A 14,107-nucleotide genomic window follows, 5' to 3' on the forward strand; every position below is an offset into this window, starting at 1 on the left:
AGCTTCCTGGTGATGTGTCAGGCGTCAGTTGACAATATGATTGATACTGCAGTAATAGGATGCCCGAGTACACGATCGCAGAGTACACCGATATGCTGTTAACTTACGGTGAAGTTCGCCGTAATGGAGTCACACAATTTGGAAAGTACTCTTGGTACAGACGTTGAGCTTCTCCTGCATCTCATTCCATATCTGCCAGAGTAGAACAACGGCTACGGGAAAGTGGGAAATTCGCAAGCGATAGAGGAAACTGTAGTGCTCCGAGTTGGCGGTGTGTTCAGCAACGAAGCGCATTTCAACAGGGAAAGTGTTTTGAACGCTCGAATTAACCACATTTTGCATCAAGAAAACCCGAAAGCCACGTGTACACGGTGATCTCAGCAGACCTTCGGCATTAATGCCTGGGAAGATATCTGCAATGGTCGTGTCTTTGGGTTCTACATCCTTCCCCACCTATAGGATGCTCTAGGTACTTGATATCCCTGCAAAAAGTGCTGTCGGAGTTTTTGTAAGATGTGCCATTGGGCATTCGGCACGAGTTGTGGCTCCAGCATGATGGCACAGCAGCACATTTTGCAGTTCTCATCCGAAAGCATATAAACGTAGTTTACGGGAGTAGGTGGCTCGGCCGAGGTGGACCACATGCTTGGCCACCAAAATCCCCAGATTTAATTCCTTTGGCTTTTTCTTGTGGGGCCACATAAAGAGTCTTGTTCATGATACATCTGTTCAGTCGGAGGAAGGTTTGGTTGCACGATCATGGCTGCAGTAACAGTGACTAATCATTCACGATGCATGGTAGACACAGTTTATTCGAACTTACTGCGAAGATACACTGTGTGGACCGAACTTGGTGATCGCTATATCGAACAGCTGTTGTAAAATCACAGTAAATAGGAGTGAAATATGTGAATCTTTTTTTCCATGTAACACGGATACAAACTGTTTCCGGACATGGATTCCTAAGTAAAACTTGATCTACTAAGTCGTCCCTACAACCGCGAAGACTGGTGTAACATACATTGTGAAACACCCTGTGTATGAACTTAGTGGCGTGCTCTCAGTTCCTGTCCCGAGAGGCAGACGAGGTTCAAAATTCCACCTACATTCTACCAAGGGCTATGTGTCGCCATTGTGTGTTCCTATGTTACCTAATTCGCTCACGACCATGACTGATGCTAGGCTGTTTCTATAAACACCGGTACATAATTGCCTCATTAGCATACGTCCGGCTATGTGCTGTAAGGTGAAAATATTCGTATCACTGCACGCTTTGTGACATTATTGTTATTTGATGCATTGATATTGCAGGGGCACCCTGAGGCTGTAACCAGCCGTCGTTGTTTTGTTGCAGGACAGCCAGACGACAAGGACTGAAGCCACCAACACGATTCGTGATAGAGTTGAGGAGGCGCTGGAACAACTAGAGCCAAAAACTATCGAGGACGGCGCACTGAAGAACAAGAACAGAACCCTAGACCCGGACCAGATGCTCACGAACCTGGACACCATTATAAACTTCTCGAACAATCTGACACAAAATAATGTACGTTAAATTTTGTTTCTAATTCTCTTTAGGACGTATGAGGGCAACCTTTCGGTCCAAGATTGGAACTGCAAAATTCCCTCTGCACTAAGTATCTTCCAACAGCTAGATAAGTTATTACACTGTGGAGTACACAGGATGTGACCAAAGACAACAAATTTAAGAAATTGTACAGGGTATACTAAAGAAGTAACTACTTAATGAAGCAATAATCAGAGGACCATCCAAAAACGTAGCAGAGCGTCGAAACTGTAGGGGGCCAACAACAACTGTTATAGCACCAGTTCGGCAGCAAACGTGAGTTCGTACACTGACGTACCGTAAGCGGTTCTTTCCGCAATAGACCTGACAGCATTCAGGACGTGGTGCAACGTGCAACGTGCACAGGACTATTAGCAAAACACTGCAGAAACCGCTAACAAGGAACGTTTATCGCATCAAACAGGAATTTTTATTTAAACATTTGTACACAGACCCATCTCACATTCCTAACCATGCCTGCGACGGCGCGTGATTGTGTTGCCCAGGTTTGTACACAACAGCTATTACAGTCTTGGAGCAGGAGAAGGAGGAAAAGGAGGAGTAGTAGGGTGGGAGGGGATTAAGACGCCAGTCAATCAGTTACCTCCAGAAAGTATCTAACATGTTTAGTATACGTACGTCAGTATTGTCATATATACTGAGCAAAAATGAACGAAACCATTGATGTTTGGAACGTTGTGTGTGTTATCCGAAAGAAGACGGTTCAGGACAGGTTGGTGACACTTTCGCAATGTTTTGGTGGATATGATTTTCCAGAAACATGAATATTCATTTGGTTGCTCAGGTAGAGTTACATTAGATAGAGTAGTGGATGCAGAAAAACACCTTGTTGACGAGAACATGATTAATAGCGTTTAAGAAAAATGTACAAATGTGTGTGAAATCTTATGGGACTTAACTGCTAAGCTCATCACTCCCTAAGCTTACACACTACTTATTCTAACTTATCCTAAGGACAAACACACACCCATGCCCGAGGCAGGACTCGAACCTCCGCCGGGACCAGCCGCACAGTCCATGACTGCAGCGTTTAAGATTATAGTGCTGGTGGCATGGTGGAAACATTCGTTTAGAGGAAACAAGGTAATCAAAGAACTGGAGATGAAACAACCCATTCTGTCCCAATCCGACACAGCAAGCAATGAAGAAAAATGTGTCCATTACAAAACTGTCCATTGCTGCCACCTGAAATGACGGGCAATACAAAAAGCAAGAAAAACTAGGCTCACAAAGTTTAAATATTCCGCTGCTTTCACACCACATCTCAAGTAAGAATACAGAGAGTACCGTAAACACGTCCCTGCTTTCTTGATAGCCAGAAATCTGTAGGAAGAACAAGATATCCACCACCTCTGGAACGCATAACAGCAGTGATTCTGCGAGCGTGTCGTGATTTCGACAATTCCTTGGTACGTTTCTGGAGGTATCCGAAGCTAGATGCCTACAGATAGGTCTTTAATACGGGCCGATGGTTTTCGGGAACGTATCTGGCACACGACAGCGTGCCACATGGGTTCCGTCACTCAGATCAGGCGAATTTGGTTCAAATGGTTCAAATGGCTCTGAGCACTATGGGACTTAACATCTGAGGTCATCAGTCCCCTAGAACTTAGAACTACTTAAACCTAACCAACCTAAGGACATCACACACATCCATGCCCGAGGCAGGATTCGAACCTGCGACTGCAGCAGTCACGCGGTTCCGGACTGAAGCGCCTAGAACCGCTCAGCCACCGCGGCCGGCGCGAATTTGGTGACCAAGACATCAACCTGAGTTCACTATCATGCTCGTCAATGACTGTAGTAGGATTATTGCCCTGTGACAGATTTTTATGACTGGAAAATCCCATCACCTCCGGAGAATACATCAAGTATGAACGGATGCACATAGTCCTCATTCGTGTTCATGTACTCCACAGTTGTCATGGTGTCTTTCATTACTACCACAGATCCCGTGGCAGCTCTCCCGCATTGCATAATACTAAACTGTGGTCATCATAAGAATAAACCTGATGTAAACAAATACAAACGCGATGATTAGTCAGAAGCCGGAGCACACGTACACTGGTGTTGTTACGCTCTTGGAAGTTGGTCCTACTTATGTATTAGACATATTATTACTAAATTACATTAAATCAAACTTTAAAATAGTTCAATGTATTAACAGCCATGAACGTTTTTCTTAATCACGCTTCAGCTAAGTAGTTTTTATTTCAAAAATCGCGTACAGTCACAGTCTCTGTTGTGTTGTGCTCCGATTGTCGCGCTGTTAATACGCAGTATGAAAATCGCTGAAGTTTCTTCCTGTTCTGTAGTGAAACACGCTTGTGGAACGCGGTTAAGAAGTGCCGAGAAATAGGTTGTCTTAATGTTTTTCATAAATTTACAGAAAACAATCAACTTTGCTGTTTACCGCAGGACTTTATTTAATATAATTGAGACACGAATGCACATTGGATGTACAGCGAAATCGGTAGCGTCGTAAATTGAAAACCTGGTGCAGTTCAAGGATCTCTAGTTCAAGTCTCGCCTTACTTACTTTTTCTTTTTCGTTCAGTTTGAAATACCAACAACTCGTAGTTGTAAAATCATCATCATTTTTTATGAATAATGCACGTCTTCTTGTTTACAGTTACATATTGCACACGAAACTCCTGTTTTCATTTCAAATATAAATTCTTAAATATTGATCTTTTATTAGAGGTTGTTAATAAATTTAATTTTTTTAATTTTTAGGGCAGAAATAAAAACCAAAATACTCTATTTGGACCATGTCCATTGTTCTATACCACAGATGTAGTCTCACACGAACAAATATTATAAATGTCGTAGACATATGAAAAACAATCAGTTTCACAGCATCGAGCACACCCTACAAATGCATCATTTTTACATTTGCCACTGTACGATTACAAAATGAACCCAACAGAACTGATGTGGGGCCAAGTTAACGTATTTGGCCCGAGTAATAATAAGACTGTTAAGCTGCCGACGTACTGGAACTAACGCATGGAACTTTTCCACATGCCGCTGCTGAACGCTCGCGGGATATAGAGCGGCACGTCATGAAGGAAAAGGAGAAATTGCGGCACCTGGGTGGTTTCGTGGATTCTGTTGTTGATCGACTCGTTATCAACGTAGCGGATGACCGTTTCAGAACTGAAATGTATTTCTCGGATTCGGATAAGGAAGCAGCGAAGAGATTACTATATTATTGACTGTAATTAATACGTTCAAGGGATTCAGTATTCAACAATACGGGGAAATCCCTGAAGTACGCTTTTGCACCACACATAGCTCACTCAAAAATTTACCCTGTGTTAAAGTCAGGAATTTTCATCACTCTTGTATGCAATTAGAATACTATGTTAGGTGAGAACGAGAGCATTTTATGCTTTTCGTCTGGTCACGTAAGAAGCGTACAGTAGTACTGAAGTTTTGCCGAATATTATTTCATTCTCCTTAAAAATTAAATGACATTCGAAGATATATCGTTTCTTTGCCTGTCCCTTTTTACGTCTTAATTGCAGCTGCTCACATCATTGCAGGTTAGATGGACCAGCTGGCTGGCCAGTATTGTCCAAGTTTAATGTGTCGCTAAAGCTGTTGTCCCGCATCATCCCTCAGTTTACGTAAATGTAACACAGCATAAAACGTATCCTTATGATTGTACTTTATTGTACTGAACTCAGATTGATATCCGCTCCACGCGAAACGAAATCCAATGAGACTGAAGCAAACGCGGAAGAAACGTGGCGTAATGTTTATGCCAGGTTTATTCTTATGATGAACAGAGTATACTACCAAAGGCCCACGTCTGTGGCGTCGTGCATGTTTCTGGTTACCATATTAGATTGTAACACTTGTAAGCACACCTTTCAGCTTTGAAGCGGGATTCGTCGGATAACGCTGCATTTTGCCACACTGCGATCCAGCGACATGCGCATTGCAGCCTGAGGTGTTTTGGTGTCTGGCGAACGGAAGTCGATACAGAGCCAGATCCCAGCCCGCAGCAACGTCCACGTCCGCTGCAATGCTTCAGTGTCGATCCAACGGTTGGTATAAACTGTACGGTACGTTAACACGACGCGGACTTAGGAGAATCTCTCTTTAAGCTTTTACAAACGACCACTACACGATACTGTTCATACTCGACATTGCGATTCTTTTAAAATTGGTCTTTTGTCATTTTTATGAAAAGACTGAATAGTTTGGTTACAGTGAACTTTGGAAGAAACAGTATTATGACAAACGGAAATTTCACGTAAAGTTTTTATTTGGATGATTTTTTACGATTTTCATGAAAACCTGAATCAATTATAATCCCTCGAAATGTGTCGTTCAACTTCTGGAAATCAGAAAAAAAACTGTTTACAGTCGGGCTGCAGAATTTCTTCGTGGCCGTGCTTACGAGAACGATGACTCTCGAGAAGGATGGAAAGAAAATTCGAGTTCAACGTCCCGTCGACAGAATGATCATTAGAGATGGGCTTTCATGAAGGTCGACCAAAGTCTGTTGTGCACAAAAAATAAATGAAAAGTTACGTGCATTACGTGTTCCTCCCTCCGCCATATGAGGATACACGTCGCACCCAGGAACTTTGTCGAACACGATCGTTTTGGAGGTCCAGGTGTTTATGGTGTGGGGAGGCGTAATGTTAAATGTTTTTTTCTTTTTCTTTTCGTCGTCAATCTTCTGAATGGTTTGATGCGGCCCGCCACGAATTCCTCTCTTGTGCCAATCTTTCTTCATCTCAGAGTAGCACTTGCAGCCCATGTCCTCAATTATTTACTGGATGTATCCCAGCCCCTGTCTTCCTCTGCAGTTTTACCCTCTACAGCTCCTTCGAGTACGATGGAAGTTATTCCCTGATGTTTTAAAAGTTGTTCTATCATCCTGTCCCTTCCACTTGTCGGTGTTTTCCATATATTTCTTTCCTCGCCGATTCTGCGGAGAACCTCCTCATACCTCACCTTATCAGTTCCCCTAATTTTCAACTTTCGTCTGTAGCACCACATACCAAATGCTTCGGTTCTCTTCTGTCCCGGTTTTCCCATAGTCCAAATCTCACTACCATACAATGCTGTGCTCCAAATGTATATTCTCAAAAATTTCTTTCTCAAATCCTCACCTGTGCTCGATACTAGTAAACTTGGCCATGAATGCCCTTTTTACCAGTGCTAGCCTGCTTTTGGTGACCTACTTGCTCCGTACGCACTGGGCTATTTTGCTGCCTAGGTATCACAATTCCTTAACTTCATCTACTGCTTGTTCTCCAATTCTGATAATAAGTCTCTCACTGTTCACATTTATGCTACTTCTCATTACTTCCGATTTTCTTCGGTTTACTCTCCGTCTCAGAGTAGCACTTGCAGCCCATGTCCTCAATTACTTGCTGGATGTATCCCAGCCCCTGTCTTCCTCTGCAGTTTTACCCTCTACAGCTCCTTCGAGTACGATGGAAGTTATTCCCTGATGTTTTAAAAGTTGTTCTATCATCCTGTCCCTTCCACTTGTCGGTGTTTTCCATATATTTCTTTCCTCGCCGATTCTGCGGAGAACCTCCTCATACCTCACCTTATCAGTTCCCCTAATTCATTAGACTGTCCATTCCATTCAACAGGTCCTGTTTCTTTACTTTCACTGAGGATAGCAATGCCATCAGCAACTGGCATCACCGATATCCTTGCACCTTGAATTTCAATCCCACTTTTTAACCTTTCTTTTATTTCCGTAATTGCTTCTTCTGTGTATAAAATGAACAGCACGTGCGAGAGAAAGACAACATCCCCTTCTTACACCCTTTTTTTTAACTCGCGCACTACGTTCTTAGTCTCATTGTTCTCTCTTGGTTCCTGTACATATTGTGTATTACCCATCTTGACCTATAGATTACCCCTATTTTTCTCAGGATTCCGAACACCTTGCACCATTTTACATCCTCGAACATTTTTTCCAGGTCGACAAATCCTATGAATGTGTCTAGATTTTTCTTCAGTCTTGCTTCCATTATCAACCGCAACGTCAGAAAGCCTCTTTGGTGCCTTTTCCTTTCTTAAAGCTGAACTGATCGTCATCTAAGACATTCTTTTCCATTCTTCTGTATATAACTATTGTCAGCAACTTGGATGCGTGAGCTGTTAAGCAGATTGTGCAATAGTTTTACCACATGTGGTCTCTTGCAATCTTGGTCATTGTGTAGATTATCTTTTTTCGAAAGTATGACGGTGTGTCGCTAGTCTCATACATCCTACACACCATTTCTCCCAATGATTTCAGAATTATCTATTCCTTCTGCCTCATTTCATTTTAAATAATGCAAAGCTCTTCTAAATTCTATTGTAATACTAGATCCCATCTTTCTTCCCTATCGACTCCTGTTTCTTCTTCTATCACGTCATCGGGTAGTCCTTTCCCTCATAAAGGCCCTCAATATAATCTTGCGACCTATCTGCTCTTTCCTCTGCATTTAATAGTGCAATTCCCATTGCACTCTTAACGTTACAGCCCTATCTTTTCGTTTCGCCAAAGGTTGTTTTAATTTTTCTATATACTGGGTCAGTCCTTCCGACAATCATTTCTTTCTCGATTTCTTGAGATTTTCCATGCGGCCTATATTTTTCTTACCAACTTCTGTGATTGCCCTTTTTAGAGATGTCCATTCCTCTTCAACTCTACTGCCAACTGAGCTATTCCTTATTGCTGCCTTAGAGAACTTCAGGCGTATCTCCTCATTTCTTAGTACTACCGTATCCCACTTTTTGGGCGTGGATTCTTCCTGTCCAGTCTCTTAAACTTCAGCCTAATCTTCATCATTATCAAAATATGAGCTAAGTGCATATCTGCCTCTGAGTACGCCTTCCAGTCGAATGTCTGATTTTGGAATTTCTGCGTGATCATGATGCTGCCTGCCTGAAATGTTCCACTATCTACCGACCTTTTCCATGTATGCGCCCTCCTGTTTTGCTTCTTCAGCAAAGTATTCGTTACTACCATCTGAAATTTATTGCAGAACTCAGTTAGCCTTTCTCTTCTGTCATTCCTTATTACCAAGTCAAAATTCCTCCCTTCCCTTAGTTCTACTCGTTCTCCTACAACCACTTTCCAGTCTCCAATGACTATTATGTTTTCATGTACCTTTACGTATTGAATTACCCGTTCAGTATCCTCGAATACTTTCTCTACTTCTTCACCTTCTGCCTGCGAAGTCAGCATGTACTCTGATCAGCCAGAACATTATGACCACAGACCTACTATCTATATAAATCCGTCCAGGCGATAGCAGCGTCACCTGGAGAGGAGTGACTGCCAGTCAGACACATGCACGGTGCATGTAGAATCAGTGTGCGTACTGTCGGTTAAGAATGGGGGAAGTGCTCGTTTATCTCAGAAAGGCAGAACGTGGTAGTCCCGGAGGCTCGACACAAACATTTCGGAAACTGCAAGACTTGTCGGATGTTCGAGGAGTGCTGTGGTGAATGTCTTCAACACGTTGCGAAACCAGGGTGAAACCACGTCCAGACGTCGAGGGGGTTGGGCGGCTATCCTCATTACAGATGTCGGGCGTAGTAGTCTGGGCAGACTGGTAAAACAGGATAGGCGAAAAATTGTGGCGAAACAATGCTGGGCAGTTTGCAAGTATTTCTGAACACACAGTGCACCGAACACTCCTAACAATGGACCGCCGCAACCGACGAACCATGCATGTGCCAATGTTAACACCACGACATCGGCAGCTACGACTGAAGTGAGCACATGACCATCGGCATTGGACGTTGTCGCAGTGGCAGAGCGTTACATGGTCTGATGAATCCCGATATCTTCTTCATCATGCCAATGGTAGGGCACGAATCATTCGTCACCCAGGGGAACAGCTCCTTGACACCTGTAATCCGGGATGAAGACAAGCTGGCAGCGGCTCCAGTATGGTCTGGTCGACATTCACATGGGCTTCCATGGATCCAGTGGAGCTCGTGCAAAGAACCATGACGGTCAAGAGGTATCGTTCACAGGTTGCAGATCACGTACACCCCCTCATGACGATAATGTTTCCCAACGACAGTGGCATTTTTCAACAAGATAATGCGCCACGTCACAAGACCAGGAGGGTGATGAAGTGGTTCGATGAATATAGTAACTAGTTCCAGTTGATGACTGCTCCCCCCCCCCCCCCCTCGCCTGATCTGAATCCAATCGAAGACATCTGAGATGTGATTGAACTTGGGGTCAGAGCTCATCGCTGTCCTCCTCAGACCTTATGGGAATTAGGTGTGGTGCCCACTCCCTCCAGGGACTTACCACGGGCTCATTGCTTCCTGCCACGACGCGTCACCGCTGTTATCCGACCCATAGATGGACATACCGGCTATTAGGTAGGTGATCATAATGTTCTGGCTGATCAGTATATACCTGAATTATTGGTGTCCATGTTGGTATGCTGTCGATTCTGATGAGAAAAACTCTGTCACCGAGCTGTTCACAGTAACTTCTCAACCAGTTTCAAACTTCTGACATTCCAAGCCACGACTCGTAGAACGTTACTCTTTCGTTGATTATTTAATCTTTTTTTCATGGTCAACTCCCCATTTGCAATTCCCGGAGATCCAAATGAGGAACCAGTCCGGAATCTTTTGCCAATGGGGAAATCACCATGTCACTTTTTTCATGTACGGGCCTCATCTCCTGTGGATACGCGTTCTGTGTCTTTAATGCGCAAACGTTTCACTCGGGACTCAACGACGCAGGGCGATAATATGATGGTACAGTTCAAATAAACCGCATCCACTCAATTATGTGCGCTAATTCCTAAAAGGTTAAGGAGAAGCAGGGTAAGCAAATTGTAGATGCGTTTACCCGCGTCTGAGCTCTCTAGGTCGATCATAAAGAAAGCGTTGGGCGTTTACCGGTAGCATCTTCTGCATGTTCTGATATTTGTGCAACTCCTATAACTGGAATAGTAAGCGCAGTGAGGCATTCGTGAATAAACTGTGTCGATGTGTTTAGGAGCAGCTCATTGAATACTACTTTCAATGGTTTGATCGGATACAGTTCGTCGCTGTTGAACAGTACTTGCTCTTTTTTGAGGAGTGGGCATAGTGCACGAAAGTCGGCTGTTTAGAAAATGTAGGGAGTGATATAATATTTCCCTAATTTCGAACTCCGTGCTCCAGTCATCGTAGGTTTAATGACTTGGAGGATTTTAATGTATTCTTTTGCTGGAGTAGGTCTGTTTGGACTTTGGTATCACAAGACGCGTCCTGAGCCAGTGCAACGAACTATTTGTCGTTGAACGTTCAATATGTCCTCCATGGTCATTGATACAATGCATCAACCCGACGTCGTAGTGAATCTCGGATGCGGTGATATATCCCTGGAGTACTGTCCATGGTTTCGCAGTCTTCCATAATATGGGCACGAGGACTAAGCATCTTCTACTCTGGTCCCATACAGTCTGGCTTTCAAATACCCCAAAAAATAAAAGTCCAGTGGGTTTAGATCTGGAGAGCGTGGAAGCCAGGCAACAGGTCCATCTCTACATATTCATCCATCGCTGAATCCGTTATTTAGAAGCCGACGGACACTAACACCAAAATGAGGAGGTGCTCCATCGTGCATGAAGTACATGTTTGTCGCGCAGCTAGGGGCACATCTGCCAACAGATCAAGTAGAACATTCTCTACGAAATTATGATAACTTTGTCTGTTGAACTTCGATGGAAGAAAGTGAAGAGCTACCGGCCACCAACAACGCCGGCCCATCACTGATAGAAAATCTTTGTTGATGACTTGCTTCAACAGCTGCGTGAGGATTGGTGTTTGCTCATACATGCCGATTGTGAAAATTTACTATCTGATCACGTTGAAACGGTGCCTCATCTGTAAACAGCACAGTTGCTCTAAAATTGTTGTTGATTCTTTGTTGAATAAACAATTCGCAGAAGAGTACCCGTGCAGGAAAATCAGCTGCAGATGGTGTAAGTGGTATGGACACAGCTGGTCCTCTGTAACACTCGCCAGATAGTCATGTGGTCAACCTTTAGTGTTGCAGCTAGATGTCTTGTAACGACACTATGGTCGTCGTAAACAGCATGCAGAATTTCAGCTTCCCGTTGCGGTGTCCTCGTCCTTCTAGACCCCTTCCGACTCAGCCTTAAATGGCCCATGTTCCCTAAATCAGCGAACAATGGATTCAAACTTTTTTCTGTCGGGGCACCTTCGTCCTGGAAATCTCTCTCGGTACAGAAATTGAGGGCGAGTGCCATGTCGTCAACTAATCCATACATCAAATGGACATCTGCCATCTCGGTATTTGTGTTCAGTGTCGTTGCACGAGCCAACTCTGATAAACTCTACGTAGTAAATCGTGTGCTTGCAACGCCCGTACTGATCGCTGGAACACTTGATGTTACCTGTTAACAAGCAATGATGTAAGTAGCATGGCCACAGGGACACGTAAAACAAAACACTGGCGGTGCATAACGTAACCAGATGTCACCAAGAGCGCATGTTCCCATTGGCTTTAATGTTCTTTTTTTGCGTGTTTCCCATGATTAATGAGTTGGAGAAAATTAGTTGTAAAAAGGAGACAAATTGTTTCCAGACCTATGTTCGTATAACATAATTTCTTCGTCTACGTGTGTGGAACGTGTCCTGCAATTTGATCCGTACAGTTGTGTTATATTCTGCATAAATGATTTGGGAGACAGCATGAATAGCCAAAAAACGAATTAAAAAAGATTTAGACAAGCTAGTACACCCTCCGCTTAGATTGCTCAGTACATGCGCCGGCATCTAGTTGTAATAAACCAACCACACACGTGAGTGTTGCGTTTGGAGACGAACAGATCCATCACGCCTCGCCAAGAGTATCTAGACAGGTATCCTACACTATCTGGTGTCTTCTGCACACGATACCCCCTTCGCAGCAAATGGTAGCATCAGATCGTGGACACTTTGTCTCGTTGAGATGTCGTAGTACCGTTAAGTGAAGATCGTAGTGTCGAGCAAATATAGGCACATTAGCCTAAGAGTGTCCAACCACACTTCAATGTAAGCAATGATTCTCGATCGTCGCAATCACGTCCGATTTAATAATCACGATTGTCAACACTCTCGCGACAATTTTTGTTGCCTCTTCACGATGATGTCGATTTTAATTGGCAATAATTAAGACATTATACGAGATTTGATGCTTCCCATAACCGATCCTCGACCATTTGCTTGGCAGATCGCTGCGAAACCCCCCAAGCAGTGATGACGGCGTTCCTCGCCACAAAGTCTTCTCCCAGTCATGAGACTAGATTTTTCTTATGCTCATAGATGCTTCGGATGCTTTCAACCATAGCCAACGAGGAGACGTCGCATTCTGCGTCTGGGGAGTGACAGCGGTGATACTGCTAGCGTCACTGTGTGTGGAGCCATAGAGTAAGACTTCCTGTCACAGCTGCAGTGACTGAAGGAACTCTAAAGGCTGCAATGGTACGTCACGAACATGCTGCGTTCCCATGTGTTACATCTCATGCTACAGTATAGTGGTGCCCTTTTTCTACAGAACAGTACTGACACGTACTACGTGAGTCAATGAACTGTTGGCATGATTTTGAGGTAGTCTTGCGGTCAGCCAGAGCTCTAGATCTGTCTCCAATAAAGCTTAGTGTCCGTATCCAGGAAATCAAGGGCCAGTTACATAGATTCTGGGAAAGTTGATTGGTTTGTTTGTTTTTTTCGGGGCAGGTGACCAAACAGTGACGTCATCTGTGCCATCGAATTGTGGTAGGATGGGGAAGGAAGTCGGCTATGCCCTTTCACAGTAGCCATCCCAGTGTTTACCTGAAGCAATTTAGGGAAATCACGAAAAACCTAAATCAGGACGGCCGGACGCGGGTTTGAATCTTAGTCCTCCCGAATGCGATTCCAGTGTGCTAACCACTGCGCCACATCGCTCGGTATCGGAAAGTTGGCTCATGAGAAGTTGTAACAGCTTTATGACACTCTTCCAAACCAGATCAGTGCATGCATCCATGCCAGAGGGAGTGCAACGTCGTAGTGATAAGCGGGCTCATACTGGCAAATTTTTTGTAAACTTGATACTGTAATCATTGAAATTACATCGCATACCGTCTCAACCTGTGAAGTTTCATTTCGTTTCCTCTTCCTGTTCTGGCGGTTTTTTTCTCTTTTATCAGGCAGTGTACGAAGCGTACTGAGCTAGTTCTGAAATGGACTGGGAAGGCGAAATGTAGCACAACAGTTGCCACAAAGTCTATTCCAGATCCCTGCATGGCTCTACCTTGAAGATGGAATCGACTGCCAATAAAGCTCTTTAATGAAATCGCAAAGAGCATTCCACGTAAGTGCCGAGTAATGTAGCACCTTTAGCTATCCTATGTGGATTACCTCCTTTGTTGTCGTGGAAAAGATTTTCAGTGTTCTATTAATTTTGGATGTAGATGAAGATGAAGTAGGAGATATGATACTGCGTGAAGAGTTTGACAGAGCACTGAAAGACCTGAGTCGAAA

At 43.8% G+C, this 14,107-nt stretch overlaps 1 protein-coding gene across 2 annotated transcripts in view; it reads left to right on the forward strand.

Annotated features, from left to right (window-relative positions):
* LOC124776884 overlaps window positions 1-14,107 on the forward strand; it is a 238,875-nt gene that overhangs the window by 91,313 nt on the left and 133,455 nt on the right. For both annotated transcript variants that reach the window (XM_047252070.1, XM_047252071.1), the window contains exon 6: window positions 1,355-1,546. In XM_047252070.1, coding sequence (XP_047108026.1) covers window positions 1,355-1,546 — 192 coding nt within the window. The remainder of the gene's footprint in view (window positions 1-1,354; window positions 1,547-14,107) is intronic.

This window comes from Schistocerca piceifrons, chromosome 2, assembly GCF_021461385.2.
Source record: "Schistocerca piceifrons isolate TAMUIC-IGC-003096 chromosome 2, iqSchPice1.1, whole genome shotgun sequence".
Lineage (NCBI taxonomy): Eukaryota > Metazoa > Arthropoda > Insecta > Orthoptera > Acrididae > Schistocerca > Schistocerca piceifrons.